Below are 13,849 nucleotides of genomic sequence, written 5' to 3' on the forward strand. Positions count from 1 at the left end.
AGTTGGGACAGTGGGAGAAGGGAGCGCTGCGTGTGTGTGTGTGTGTGTGTGTGTGTGTAGGTGTATACCCTTAAAGACTTTGATATTTTAAGGAAGGCATTAGGCCTAAATAGCATTAAATAAACATTCTGTTTCCTTTTCACAAATCTCTGGCATTGAGAGATGTCTTTCCAATTGGCGGCGGACAGAGGAGCCTAATAGATATTAGTATACTGTCCTTGGGAGAGGCCCCTGTTTTCTGAAGCAGTTTTTGGCATCCCTCGGTGGGCCAAGTATTGCCCCCCCCCCCGGACCCCTGTTCGGTAACAGTGAGACCTGCTGAGTTAACTGAGAAGGGAGGAAGGCCAACTAATTGCCCCTCAGACTGCTGCAGCTAGTGTGAGCCGAAGAAAAGTTTTGACCAGCTGGAAACCAACAAGAGCGTTTTTTTGTTTGTTTGTTTTTGCTTTTTTAAAATAATCTTTTATTTCTTTAACTTTATTATTATTTTATCTTTCAGTACTTTTACCCTCTCTCTTCTTCTTTCTTGTTTTATTCCTTCTTACTTTCTTTCCAAACCTACCACTTTCTCTCCCATCTGCGGCCTTTTATTCCCTTCCTTTTTGCCCCCCCCCAAGTGAGACAAAAGACTTGAAACAGCAAAAAGACCAGATTTGACTCAAAGACGGGGTATCCCAACAGTAGAGACACAGAAAATTCACTTTCCTATAATAGAAAAACTACAAGTTACTGCATATTTGTATTTTTCATTATTTTGTCGTTATTGTTACGTCTTTTATTTTAATAGTATCTCCGTATTTCTCCCCTTTCGGTATAGTCTTCTTTACCTTGGCTGCATATATTGTATCACTTGACAGGTTTCCCCTGTCCCCTCAATCATAGTGTATTGCTAATTTACTGTCCTTTAATTCCCCTTGCCCAGTTAGCACACTATTGAAGGTCCAATACTTTCCAATCTTGGTATATCATAGATTCTGTCATATGATTGTTGCTCTAACATTATTGTAAATAATAGTTGTTACATACTATTGTAAATACTACACAACACCCCACCCAGATCTTATCCCACTTCATTGTTGCCTGAACTATAATACTGTACTGGTTAACTCTATTTTCTCTTACACTACACCTATTTACCATTCTTTATTCTCACCTTACCTCAGAATCTGACCTCCCTCAACCTCACTCCTTTCTAGATCCAAATTACAAACCTTCCCTCCCCAACAAGAGCCTTATCTTCCTTCCATCCTTTCTAAAAAGTGGCTAGTTGGGTTGAAGATTATGGTTATCGCTGTACATACTAAGGGGATCACCTATCTCTTCTCTACCAACTGCTNGCATGTCTTCAGTGGCCAGACTCAAAAACAAAAAACAAAAACTGGAAAGAAAAGAAAAGGCTCATTACAATTCCAATGGAAATATAAAGTAGCTTGAAAACGTGCTCACCAACTTCAACTTCCTATCTGTAAAATTAGTGTGTTCTAGGATCCATCAGTGTATATTTACCAGGACTTAGGGGAAACATTGTGAGAATGTAGTGGAAATGTCCAGGGAGTGGACACCTTTAAATTTCAATGTCAAAGTTACTTTTATGTGGACCAGGAGCTTGCTATATCAGGATTACATGGTGAGGGATGGGGCCACGAGGGAATTAGAATGCTGTCAGTCAGAAGGGGGCAGTTGATTTTTGTCCTGTTGCTGTCACTCCATTCAAGGTGCAGCTTTCAGAGGAAAAATAGAGTCAACCAGCAGATCAGGTTCCAGTTTGGATAAGAGTGCACCCTGGAGAAGGTCTAAGGGAGCGACACTATAATGTCGACAGAGCTGAAGTTAGACAAAACTTCCAGTCTCTAGGCAGAGCTCACTTCCAAGGAACCCTGGGGCTTGCGGTGGACATCCCCAGTTTAATGAAGCCCACACAGAATGGCTGAATTGTATTTCTTCTTTCAGTCTTCCTTCCTTAAATCCACCTTAAGTTCTTTGCTACAACATGCTTGATTTTATATCCTAAGTGGCATTAACAAATAATGAGAAGGGAAATAAAGGAGGAGCCTGAAGGTCTGACTCGGGCTGGGAAGAGTGAAACAGAATGGGCTGTAGATGAATTCAGAGAATAGTCCTGGTTCCAGCTCTGTCAGACACAAGACAAGTGACCTTGAGGTCAAGCATAAGCTCTCTGGGCTTGGGGATCTTCATATGTGATTTTGGTGTGATAAACCTGCCTTTCCAGGACTGTTGGAATATGTTGAGCTCCAAAAAGCACAAGGTGCAAGTGTCTGGTGTGTTTAAAACATTAATGGGTGAGACGTTTCATCAAGACTATGTTAATCCCCAATCCTACTACCCTCATCTGTGTGTAAGTGTGTGGGTGGGTGGGTTTTCCAAACCTGGGATTTCTTAGAAAACCTAAGTTCTAAGGGGCATAGCTTGTCAAGCCTAGTATTAGCTCATCCTACCAAAGTCTTCCTCAGAAGTAAATTTGTGTAAAATCTTCTCCTCGGGGTTTATATTCTTTAATTTGGGTGTGGGAATGTCCTCCCCAGATGCATGGGAATGAAATTTCCCAGAATTTGTGTCAAGGACCGGCCCTCACTTCCCTCCAAGATAACCTTTATAAGGGATCCGAATATTTTGCTACCATGTATGTCTCATTCATGTATTGCTTATTGTCAGTTAAAGGCACCTGAGAAACAACTCTTATGGGAGGAACAATCTCATCCTCCTATGTCCCTCTGAAAACAGAATATAAATCTCCCATGTGAAAGTGGCCCTCCCTATGCCAAGAGGACAGAAGGCATCTTTATCTGTGGATAACTGGGATTTAGGGCCCAGAAGGCTGTATAAACAAACCTTGTTACTTCTTCACCAACTTACCCTAAACCCAAACTCCTTCACCTTATCGATATTTCAAATCATTTGTCTGAAACATATAAATGTTCCCCTCTTCAATCATTGCTTTGAGTCTCTTATATCTGTGTTATTCCCATACCTGCCTCCACAATTCAATTACTTTCCCTCCCACTAATTTTTATTATGGGGATTCATAGGCAAGATACTAGAAGGTTAGTATTGAGAATTCTTTTACTCCCCTGTGTCTTCCAGTGTAACACCGCTCCCCTTTTCCTTCATCTGTCCAAAACAAAAAATGTAGCCATTTCAAAAAATTTGCAAATCTACAGTAGGTAAAGCTTACTGAAGTTTTCCTTGGAACAAAGAGGGCCCTGACTCCCCTAGGCTCTGGCACAGTGCCAGCCCAGTCCTTTAAGGGAGTTTAACCTCAAGGCAATATCATCTCTGTTTCTCTGAAACTCCTTACACTTGATGCATGTAAATGAAACAACTACCTGGTGTGCTGAATTCCACTGCACTGGCACAGGAAGGCAGGACAACTTCCATTCCAGTTAACAGGTAAGAATTTGTGTCTGATTTACTTGGGATCCAAAAGTAAGAGTTAACAGCAGGTACACACTCCAGACTTTGGGTTTCAACCCTGAGAGACACAATCCAGGTCTGCTCCCTGCTCTCAAGGCCCTCAGCCAGTTGCATGTAAAATCAACTCCCACTGAGGGACTTGAAGTATCCCAAAGCCCCAAACTGCCATGCCTTACTCTACTAACAGTTAGTCTCATAAGTGTCTACCTACCTACTCACACCTTCCTTTTACTTCTCCTTTGGATACTAGAAGATCACACCATGTTCTTGAAGGATTATTGCTTTGGTCTGTTACAATTCAGTGAACAAGTCCTAATTCCTTAAATCCTAGCATTCCCAGTACTGGTGCTGTGTTTCCAAAAGCAAGGTGTTCAATGAAATTTTCAGGGATTAATGAACCAGAGAGCATGAGATCTAACTTCTTAAGATTTATTTCTTGTACATTCTTTGAAAAGCTAGGCAAATGCAAGTACTTATCACTGAATTTTATACAACAAGATCTAAAAAGCTTATTATGAAAAACAAGATTTGAATATCATTTAGATTTGCTTCTACTTTTCTCGACTGATCACAACTTCTTAAAGCTCATTTCTTTTACCTATACAGGGACATGGCTATCACAATGCTATACTTTTTTTCTTTCCAGATGACAACGAAAGATGGATGGTTTTACATTTTGTGTTCAAAAACAACCATACTCTTACTGGAAAAGCTCCTTAAAACATTGCATAGGTGAAATGTCATTCATAAACTCAAGACACTTTAAAACTGCTTAAATGTATACTAAAAACCAATAATTTGAATAATACGCGTTACCAAACAAATGAACTGATTGTCAAGTTACAGATACCAAAGAGAGACACAGGCACACACCTCTCGGCACTCTCACTGACCTAAATTCTATGGACATGAAATGCCTCTTCAAACAATGCAAGAGGAAACTATCCTTGACTCCCACAGGCAAAGGTGGACCAGCCAGCCTTGGCCTTAGAACTAGAAGTGACCAGGGTAATCGATAGCCGCTGTGGCAACTCTGCCCTGAGACCTCTCTTGTTCTTCCTCAAACGCCTCCTTATAATGAGATGTGAAAGAACGTGGGTCAGACCCATAAACCTTGGCCAGATACTCTAGGACTTGCATCTTGGTGGTTTCAGCGTGGGTTCTCGGGCCCCACAGGAATTCAAATCGTGCAGGATCACTGTTGGCCACCTGCTGGTACTTCAGGTATTCCTCCTCCACGAAGTGTTTGGTGATGAGACAACTGGGATCTCCAAAGATGTCGTGCTTCTGCCCAGGATATAACTTCATCACATTCAGAATTTGCCAGATTTCCTCTTCAGTGGCACGGTTGCCTTTCACGAAGATAGCCCCCAGGAGAAGTATCAGGATGCCAGTCTTGGGCACGCCCTTTTCACCATGCTGCATCCCATCATAGGTGAGGCCCAATTTGATGACGATGGCATAGCACGGCTGGACGGGATCCACTTCCTTCACGTCAAGGCCATAGATTATCTCCATGCGCTCAGAGGCTTGCAGTAAGATGTCAGCGAAGTGGTCTTGATACTCTTCACTGACAATCGTCAGCATTTCTGCCTTGGTTATTGGCTCTTTCTTCTGATACTTGACCAGCAGGAAATCCACCAACGAAGACACCCTTTCTTCCAGAGCATCTATGGAAACTTCCTGTGAGCTGCTACTCTCCTCCTCTTGGCTACTGGACTCCTCACTAGATTTGCTTGATGAGGTGGCTGTGGTGACAACTGAGGAGGAGCAGAAACTCTGAGGACTCTCAGGACTACTGGGCATACCAGCATCAGGATCCTCACTCAAACTGCCAGGCACGGAAGGGTCGGGGGAGACACAGGCCCTCTCTACAGCCTCAGGAGCTTGTGCAGCCTCCAGGCCTTGGGTCTCGCTGCCGCTCTGAGGGGACTGATTGGGTGAGTGCTGTGGACTCTTCTGATGAAAAGCCATGACGAGACTTGCAGGTGGTAGTGATCAGGAGTGTGAACAGGAAGGCACTGGGGAATCACTGCCTAAGGGAAAGAAGAAGGATGTGAGTGACCTCAACTGCTAAGCTCAATGGTGGTGGCTCCAATAAAAGCCACCTGCGATGGACCTCTCCAGACAGCAGGCCTACACCTGACCTCCAGGTTGCTCTGTCCCCCTAGGACAAGAAGGAGAAATGCTCAATCCTCTTCAAGGTGCAGCCGGCCAAGCCAGGCCGAGAATTCTCAGGGATGGCAGTAGGCAGGTTAGGCAGGGATCACTGTGCCCAGTAGAGCCATTTGTGTTCTGAGAAGTGTGGTCCCTTCAGTGCCCACTCAGGTCTATTACCAAAGAATTCATAGGGCCCGTGTCATCTCCCCCATGCTAAATAAGGCTGCCTCTCCAGAACAAAGTCAGACCTCCTTTCAGTCATTTTTCTGTCTCCCTATGGATACCCGCCTGGCTATTCACCCTTTCCACTGCTGATCTCAACCTGGCCGCTTTGAGACCAAAACCGCCATTTTCCTAGACCCCAGTGTATGAGGTGAGGTGTTAAGACCAATAGTCACCCACAGAATCAAACAAAACAGAAACAGAGTCACCGACACAATGAACAGAGTGATAGCTGCCACAGGGGAGGCAGGTTGGGGTACAGGCGATAAGGGCACGGGATTCGGAAGTACAGCTTGGTAGTTAGTTATAAAAGTGTCATGGAAATGTACAGTATAGTGTAGGTAATGTAGTCAGTAGTATCGTAATAACTACGTAGGGTATCAGGTGGGCACTGGATATATCAGGGGGGACACGGTAAGGTATAGGATTGTCCAACCACAATGTAGGACACCTCAGACTAATACAAAATAATCTTGATTATAAAATTTAATTGAAATAAAATAACTAAATGAGTAAAAAAGAAAGATGATGGAATTTGGGTCAGAGGTGAGAGCAATGTGATGCTAGAAACAGAGATTATAATGAGGCTGCCAAGACAGAGGATGCCAGTGGCCTTTGCAAGCTGGAGGTGACAAGGGACAGACTCTCTCCTGGAGCCTCCAGAAGGGAGAAACCCTGCAGACATGTTGATTTGAGCCCAAGACTCATTTTGGACTTCTGGTTTGTAAGCCACTAAATTTGTGTTAATTTGTTAGAGCACCAGTAAGAAACTAGTAACTGGTCCTACTTCCTTACTACTGTTACAAAATACTTTCAAAAAGTTTTTTAAATGATGACTGGTATACAGAAATGAAAGAAAGCGCAAGCTAGAGATTATTTGACTATGACAAAAACAGGCAGATGTTTAACTGGTTCAGAAATCGGAGTCATATAGAAAAAAAATGAATTCTAAACAACCGATATTAAAATGAAAGTTCAAATGAGCCCCAAATTTATTTTTTCACTGACGTAGTAAAGAAAGTCATTTCGGCTTCTGCCAGATAGGACAGAATTTGCATGTGTGACTCCTTTCATAAAGGATGGTGGTGGTGATGATAAAAAAATGTGGCAGAGGGCTCAAGCCTGAGCTGGTGTTGTAGGGAGTCTTCACTGGAGGATATGGTCCTTCTGAAGCTGCTCCCTGGGGCCAACCCCACTGTAGCCAAGAATTTCGATGGAGAGTGCTACTGAGCAGGAGCTATCTACAGCAAGTGGCCCATTGAATGGCAGAGAAACTTCCCAGAGAACAGGTATCCAGGGCCTCCTACATGCTGATCTGGCAGTTGCACATTCACCCAAATATAAGTAACCAAAAAGAAGCTAAAATGGTGAGGAAAATGCTTAAGCTTTGGAATGCTGCATTTCAAAAGCAACTTGATTTTCTCACTTAACAACACACTGTGCCATCTGTCAAGGTCGCTGCCTATACTGCTCTCTCTTAATAGCTGCAGCATACTCCACTGTACAGGCACCCTATAATTTAAGATACAATTTGCTTACTGATGGACAATTAGGTCATTTCAAACCTTTCACTACAACCAAACAATATAGAGTCTATGTAAATTATCCTTCAATGAAAGAGTTGCAATATGCATTCTTTCAATTTAATTAAAAACAACGGATGTGCGTAGGGAAAATTCTGGAAGGAAATACACCAAAATATTTACTCTGGTGGTCTTTGGAGAAGGAGGAGTTTGAAGAATGTTCTCTTTTTATATTATTCATGCTGTACAATTGTCAATGTTTCTTACAGGGATGTGTTATTCTTTAAAATAAGAAAATACAAAAAATATTTTGATATTGAAAACAAGTACAATTTGATTAAAATTTCACACAGCAATATTTTTACTGATATGTCCCCTAGAGCAAGGGACATCAATGAAAGAATTAAAATAAAGGACTTCATCAAATTAAAGAAAACATCTAAAGGTCTTTTCAAGAAAATACCAGCAAAATAAAAACAGAAACAACTGTGTGGGAAAATAGGTTTGCAAATGATACCTCAGACAGGGGTGAGATCTCCAAAGTATATAAAGAACTCACACAATGACAATCCAGGATAAAAAGTGTGCAAAGGACTTGAACAGACACTTCTCCCTGGAGGACACAGAAAGGGCCCAGAGACATAGGAAGAGATGCTCAGCAAAACTAGCCATCAAGGAGATGCAAATTAAAACCAAAATGAGTTACCACTTCACACCAGTCAGAGAGGCCATCATAAACAAATCAACAAACAGCAAATGCTGGCGAGGTTGTGGGGAAAAAAGAACCCTCGTTCAGAGTTGTTGGGAATTCAGACTGGTGCAGCCACCATGGAAAACAGTATGACATGTACTCAGAAAACTAAAAAGGGAACTGTCTTTTGACCAGGCGATTCCAGTGCTGAGATGATGTCCTAACTAACCTGAAACACAAATTTTAAAAAAACCTCTGCAGTCCAAAGTTCATAAAAGCACCACTTACAAGAGCCAAGTGTTCAAAACAACCAAAGTGCCCATCTTTAAATGAGTAGATGAAAAAGTATGGTATATTTACACAACAAAATACTAGGCAGCACAAAGAAAGAAAGAACTCCTACTCTTCAGGGGAGCATGGATGAATCTAGAGAGATTCACTTATGCTAAGTGAAGTGAGCTAGCTGATGAAAGACAAAAACCATATGATCTCACTCGTAAGTGGAACCTAATCAACAAATTAATCAATATAATATAACCAGAGACATGGAAATAAAGAACTGACAGTAAGCAGAGGGGAGGAGGGAGGCAATAGAGGGGGGAAAGAGGGGAAGGGTCATCAAGAAATATGTGTAAAGGATAGAAGGACAAGCCAGAGGAGGCGAGATCCAGGGTCAAAAGGGGAGGATGGCTGGGGCTTATAGCAGTGGTGTGGGAGAAATGGTGGCAAATCCACGTGAAAAACAATAAAAAAGAAGAAGAAGAAAATAACAAAGAAGAAAAAATAAAATGGTAAATGGCAAAAAACAAAACAAAACCTGCTAGCCACCATTATCTGAAACCTCCCAGGGATTACTACAGGGGCAGGTTAGGTATCATGGCGGCCCATGTTCACTCAAGTAAATGGTCACCTCTTTGTTCATACAAGGTCTACACCTTGAAACTTGATAGTATATGAGCTGCTCGCCCTCTGCAAACCTGCTATCTCTCCCTTTCCCTATACAGTCTCATCCCAGTGACTACTGAGTATGAATTAATGGGATATCACATCGACAGTTCCTCCAAGTGTGACCGCAGGACAGGGCTCTGTGGAGAACATTCTGTCCTAGAGTGGGTGTCCCCATCACCTCCTTTAGGGTCCTTCTTATGACTAATTATAGGTACTGAGATCAGACCTATAATTAGGTACCAGGAGGAGGAAGTTAAGGTGATATCTCTGCTACTCAGTTCTCCCCAGGGCCTCCCGGGAATGATAGCAGGCCTCAGCAGAATTATCTGGGGGACTGACTTATGGAACAGGTGTTTACTTAGCCATCACTCAAGGTCTTCACTTTGGCTACTTCTCAGTGCTCAGTCCCCAGCTTCGGACACATAAAGCCACTCCAGAAAACAAAAGTCTATTGTCATTGAGACAGCTGAGAAGTAAGTCATGAGATGGTGCTGCCTTGGGCTCATCACCTGGAAGTCTGGAGGGGCCTGGAACTTCTCCTGGTGTCCTGAGTTTGCCCACCACACTAAGGCCTCACTTCTCAGTGGACGCTGTGGGACAGTGATTGGTTGTCTCATAAGACTGTCATGGCTTGGGATCTCCCCAGGGTTCCTTGGGACCCTGGGGTAACCCTTCTAGGTGGAGAGTGTGCCCTTCAGACATAACTCAGTAATACCTGCAAGGGCACAGGGCTCCTTCTGCTGAATAATCTATTCAGAGCACATACTTCACCTTTTGGGACTCAGAATAGCAAGGGAAGGGTGGCCCCTGGCTGCCATCCCACCCTGGGCTGTTTAGGGCTGACAGCAGGGAAACATTCTCTGCAGCGTGCCCTATGCCATCAGGTGGTTGGTCCTCACAGTCCTCGCTTATGCTCTTCAAACTGATACAGGTTGAGGTGGGCCCTGCTGTGCTCTGTTGTTTTGGGTCCCACCGTCCAATTGAGGCCCCAAGTCTCTGAGACCCAAAATAGAGGTGAGGAGGCACCCCAAGCACAAGACTTTTGGCGCTGGAAAAAGCAGCAAGACACTGCACCACAGACAGCCCCACTGGTGTCCTGGAATCCTAAGAATTCCCCGTGCCCTTCACCAACAACAACTAGTGTAGGATCTCAGACTCCCTCTTTTGTGGACCTTACACCGCCAACCTCAACCTAAGGCCTCGCGTCCCTCAGACTCCAGAGACCAAAATCAGTCTGTGATACTCCCAGGATCCTCTACCAGGGCTCTCCCAAGGCTGAGGAAGGGGCCCAGTCTCACAGAGGCCACCACTGATCCCAAGGCTTTTCCCTGAACTCTGTGTCATTGCTCAAGGGGGTTTTCATGACGACTGGTGGTCAAGGATTATCACCACCGCCATCAACCCCCGACCGCCACCCTTTCACAGCGCCACGCTCCCAGTGAAACCACCCCACCCCCAGCGCAACCACCCCTCCCCCAATGCCGTCCCATCACAAAAACCTCACACCACCACCCCACCCCACCCCATGCCCACTCTATGTAACAGAAACGTGGTCCCCTCAACTACTTGACAAGAAGGAAATCTGGGGTACATCATCTCGAGTCCTGAAAGGGTCTTCCCAAGGAGGGGTCTGAGGCTCGTATTTCATGGGGCTCCCTCTCTTCTAGGGTGGGTTCTGCCCTTAGTCCTTTTTCAAAGTCTCACCTGACACCCGGTGAGCGCTTGAGCCCTTTCGCCAGCGGTGGGGAATGTGCCGCGGCCCCAAGGGAATCGGTCTCAGCAGCCTCAACCGCCTCAAAGTGAAAGAGGAAGTCACGGGGCGGGACAAACGGTTATCCCTCCCTGGGGCTTCCGGGAATCAGTGCAGAGGCCAGCTCTGCCCGCCCACTCTCCCACCATCAGGTCAGCTTCCTAGTGGTTTACAAACTTGGTTTATATGTTACCTGGTGGCCATAAAGTTATTGTTATTTATGAAAATTAATAATTCTAGCAACCATACAGTAACTAATTTAATGCCTTCAAATAAATTTTTTGTTTAAACTAAAATTACCTAAGTCTATGAAACTATGTTGCATATATGGGTATCTTCCATTGAGTAGTATCACAGCAGAATAATGGCAGAAGATTCTACTCAGATAATGTGAGAGATGTGTAGATATTCACCAAGTACAGTAGTTGAACACAGGGGCCCTGGTGGGACTAGCTGGAATCCGGGATTTGAGGTAGCAGTTTGTGAAGCTGAACTTGCAGGCAGCAGGGCTGGTGTGAGTGGCTGGAAATGGGATTTTTAGGAGCAGTTTGTGATGGTGACTTTGCAAGGGGAGAGGTGCTGGTAGGAACAGCTGGGTTCTGGGCTTAGGGACAGTTTATAATGGTAACATTGTAGGAGAAAGGGCTGGAGGCAGTACCTGTAAACTGGATATCAGGCAGTGGATTATAATGGTGATATCCACTACAGTTTCTAATGGTGACATTGCAGGCAGAAGGCTGGTGGGAGTGGACAGACTCCTGGATTAAAGGAAGCAGTAAGTACTGATGACATCCTGGGTAAGGGCACTGGTGGGAGTAGCTAGAGCCCGGGATTTAAGGGAGAAGTTTGTTATTGTGACACTGAGGGGACGGGTGCACGTGGGAATAACTGCAATCTGGTGTTAGAGGCAGTTACTAAAGGTGACGTCGCCAGCAGAGGTATTGGTGGGAGTAAGTGGAATCTGGGATCTCAGGGGGCAGAGTGTAATGGAGAGGTTGCAGGCAGAGGCTTGGTAGTGGGCATAGCTGAAATCTTGGATTAGGAACAACTGGTAGTGGTGACATGACCAGCCGGGGCCCTTACAGGAGTAGGTTGAATCAGGGATTTCGCAGAGTGGTTTATATGATGAGTATACACGCAGGGGCCCTGGTGGTAGTAGCTGGAATCCCGGATTTGAGGGACCGGTATTTAATGGTGATATTACATGCAGAGGGGCTTCTGGGAGCACTTGAATGTGGGATTATCCAGAGTTCCCAATGGTGAGGGAGGGGCCACACGTGCTGGTGGGAGTAGCTAGACTGTGGGATTTAAAAAAGCAGTTTTTAGTGATTCGGCAACACGCTTGGGCGCTGGTAGGAGTAGCTGGAATCTGGATTTAAGGGAGCACCTTTTAGTGGTTACGTAGCACGCATGGGGCGCTGGTGGGAGTGGCTGGATTCTGGATATTAAGGGAGCTGTTTTTAGTGGCTATGTATCACGCATGGGGCGCTGGTGGGAGTAGCTGGAATCTGGGTATAAGGGAGGAGCTTTTAGTGGCTACATAGCACTCATGGGGCACTGGTGGGAGTGGCTGGACTCTGGATATAAGGGAGCCGTTTTTAGTGGCTACGTAGCACGCAGGTGTGCTGGTGGGAGTAGCCGGACTCAAGGGTTTAAGAAAGCAGTTTTTAGTGGTTATGACATAGCACGCATGGGGCGCTGGCGGGAGTAGCTGGAATATGGATATAAGGGAGAAGTTTTCAGTGCCTACGTAGCACGCATGGGGTGCTGGTGGGAGTAACTGGAATCTGGATTCACGGGAGAAGGTTTCAGTGGCTACGTAGTTCGCAGGGGCGTTGGTGGGAGTAGCTGGACTCTGGGATTTAGGGGAGAAGTTTGTTATTGTGACAATGATGTGAGGGGTACACGTGGGAATAACAGCGATCTGGTGTTAGAGGCAGTTTCTAAGGGTGACATTGGGGGTAGAGGCATTGTTGGGAGTAACTGGAATCAGGGATCTCAGGGATTGGAATGTAATGGTGAGGTTGCAGGCAGAGGCCTGCTAGTGGGAGTAGCTGGAATCTGGGATTAGGAGCAGTTGTTATTGGTGACATCACCAGCTGAGGTGCTGGTAGGAGGAGCTTGAAGTAGGGATTTCACAGACTGGTTTATATGGTGAGGGTACACGCAGGGGCCCTGGTGGTAGTAGTTGGAAACCCGGATTTAACGGATCGGGTTTTATTGGTTACCTTGCATGCAGAGGAGCTTCTGGAGGCTTGTATTTGGGATTGTGGACAGTTTCTAATGGTGGTGGGAGTATCTGGAATGGCGGGGTTAGGGGATCAGTTTGCAGTGGTTACATTTACGAAGGGGCACTAGACAGAGTAGCTGGATTCTGAGATTAGCAGGTTTTACTGTGAACCTTGTGGGCTGAGGCGCTAATGGGAGTAGCTGGACTGGGGGATTTAAGGGAGAGTTTATAGTGGTCACCTTGCACGCATGGGCGCTGATGGGAGTAGCAGGAAACGGGAAATTAAGGGAAGCAGTTTCTTATACTGACCTTGGAGCAGGGGCACTATTAGAAATAGCTGGAATTGGGGGTTGAAGGAAGAAATTCTAATGGTGTCTTTGCACGCAGGAGCCATGGTGGGAGTAGCTGGAATCTGGGACTTCAGGGAGTGATTTGTAATCATGATATTTCATGCAGGGCTGCTGGAGGGAGTAGCTGGAGTCCAGGATTAGGAGCAGTTTGTATTGGTGATAGCGCAGGTAGAGAAGAGGTCAGTTTGTGATGGTGACATTATATGCAGAGGGGCTGGTGTGGCTAGCTTGAAATATGATTTTTAGGGTGCGTCTGTGATGGCGACATAGCTTGGAGAGCCAGTGGTGGGAGTAGCTGTAATTTCGGATTTGAGGGAGTAGTTTGTAATGCTGACCATGCAGGCAGCGGTGTCTGGTGGGACTAGCTTGAAGGGGAATTTACGGGAGTTGTTTGCAGTGGTTAAGTTACATTCAGGGATTCTTCTATAGGAATATGGGCTTTAAGGGAGTGGTTTGTAATGGTGACAAGGAGTAGAGGGGCCCTAGTGGAGTAGCTGGAATCTGGGGTTTAAGGGAGTGGTTTGCAATGCTGACCTTGCACCC

The 13,849-nt window shown here is 45.2% G+C and overlaps 1 protein-coding gene across 1 annotated transcript; it reads right to left on the reverse strand.

Annotated features, from left to right (window-relative positions):
• Window positions 1-4,425: 4,425 nt before the first annotated feature.
• Window positions 4,426-5,406, reverse strand: LOC119002107 (melanoma-associated antigen B16-like). The gene has a single exon (XM_037067788.1). It carries the CDS (start codon window positions 5,404-5,406, stop codon window positions 4,426-4,428), a length of 981 nt encoding a protein of 326 aa, XP_036923683.1.
• Between the last annotated feature and the right edge of the window lie 8,443 nt (window positions 5,407-13,849).

The sequence above is a fragment of the Sturnira hondurensis genome, unplaced genomic scaffold, assembly GCF_014824575.4.
Source record: "Sturnira hondurensis isolate 20B ecotype Veracruz unplaced genomic scaffold, ASM1482457v3 Scaffold0017416, whole genome shotgun sequence".
NCBI lineage: Eukaryota > Metazoa > Chordata > Mammalia > Chiroptera > Phyllostomidae > Sturnira > Sturnira hondurensis.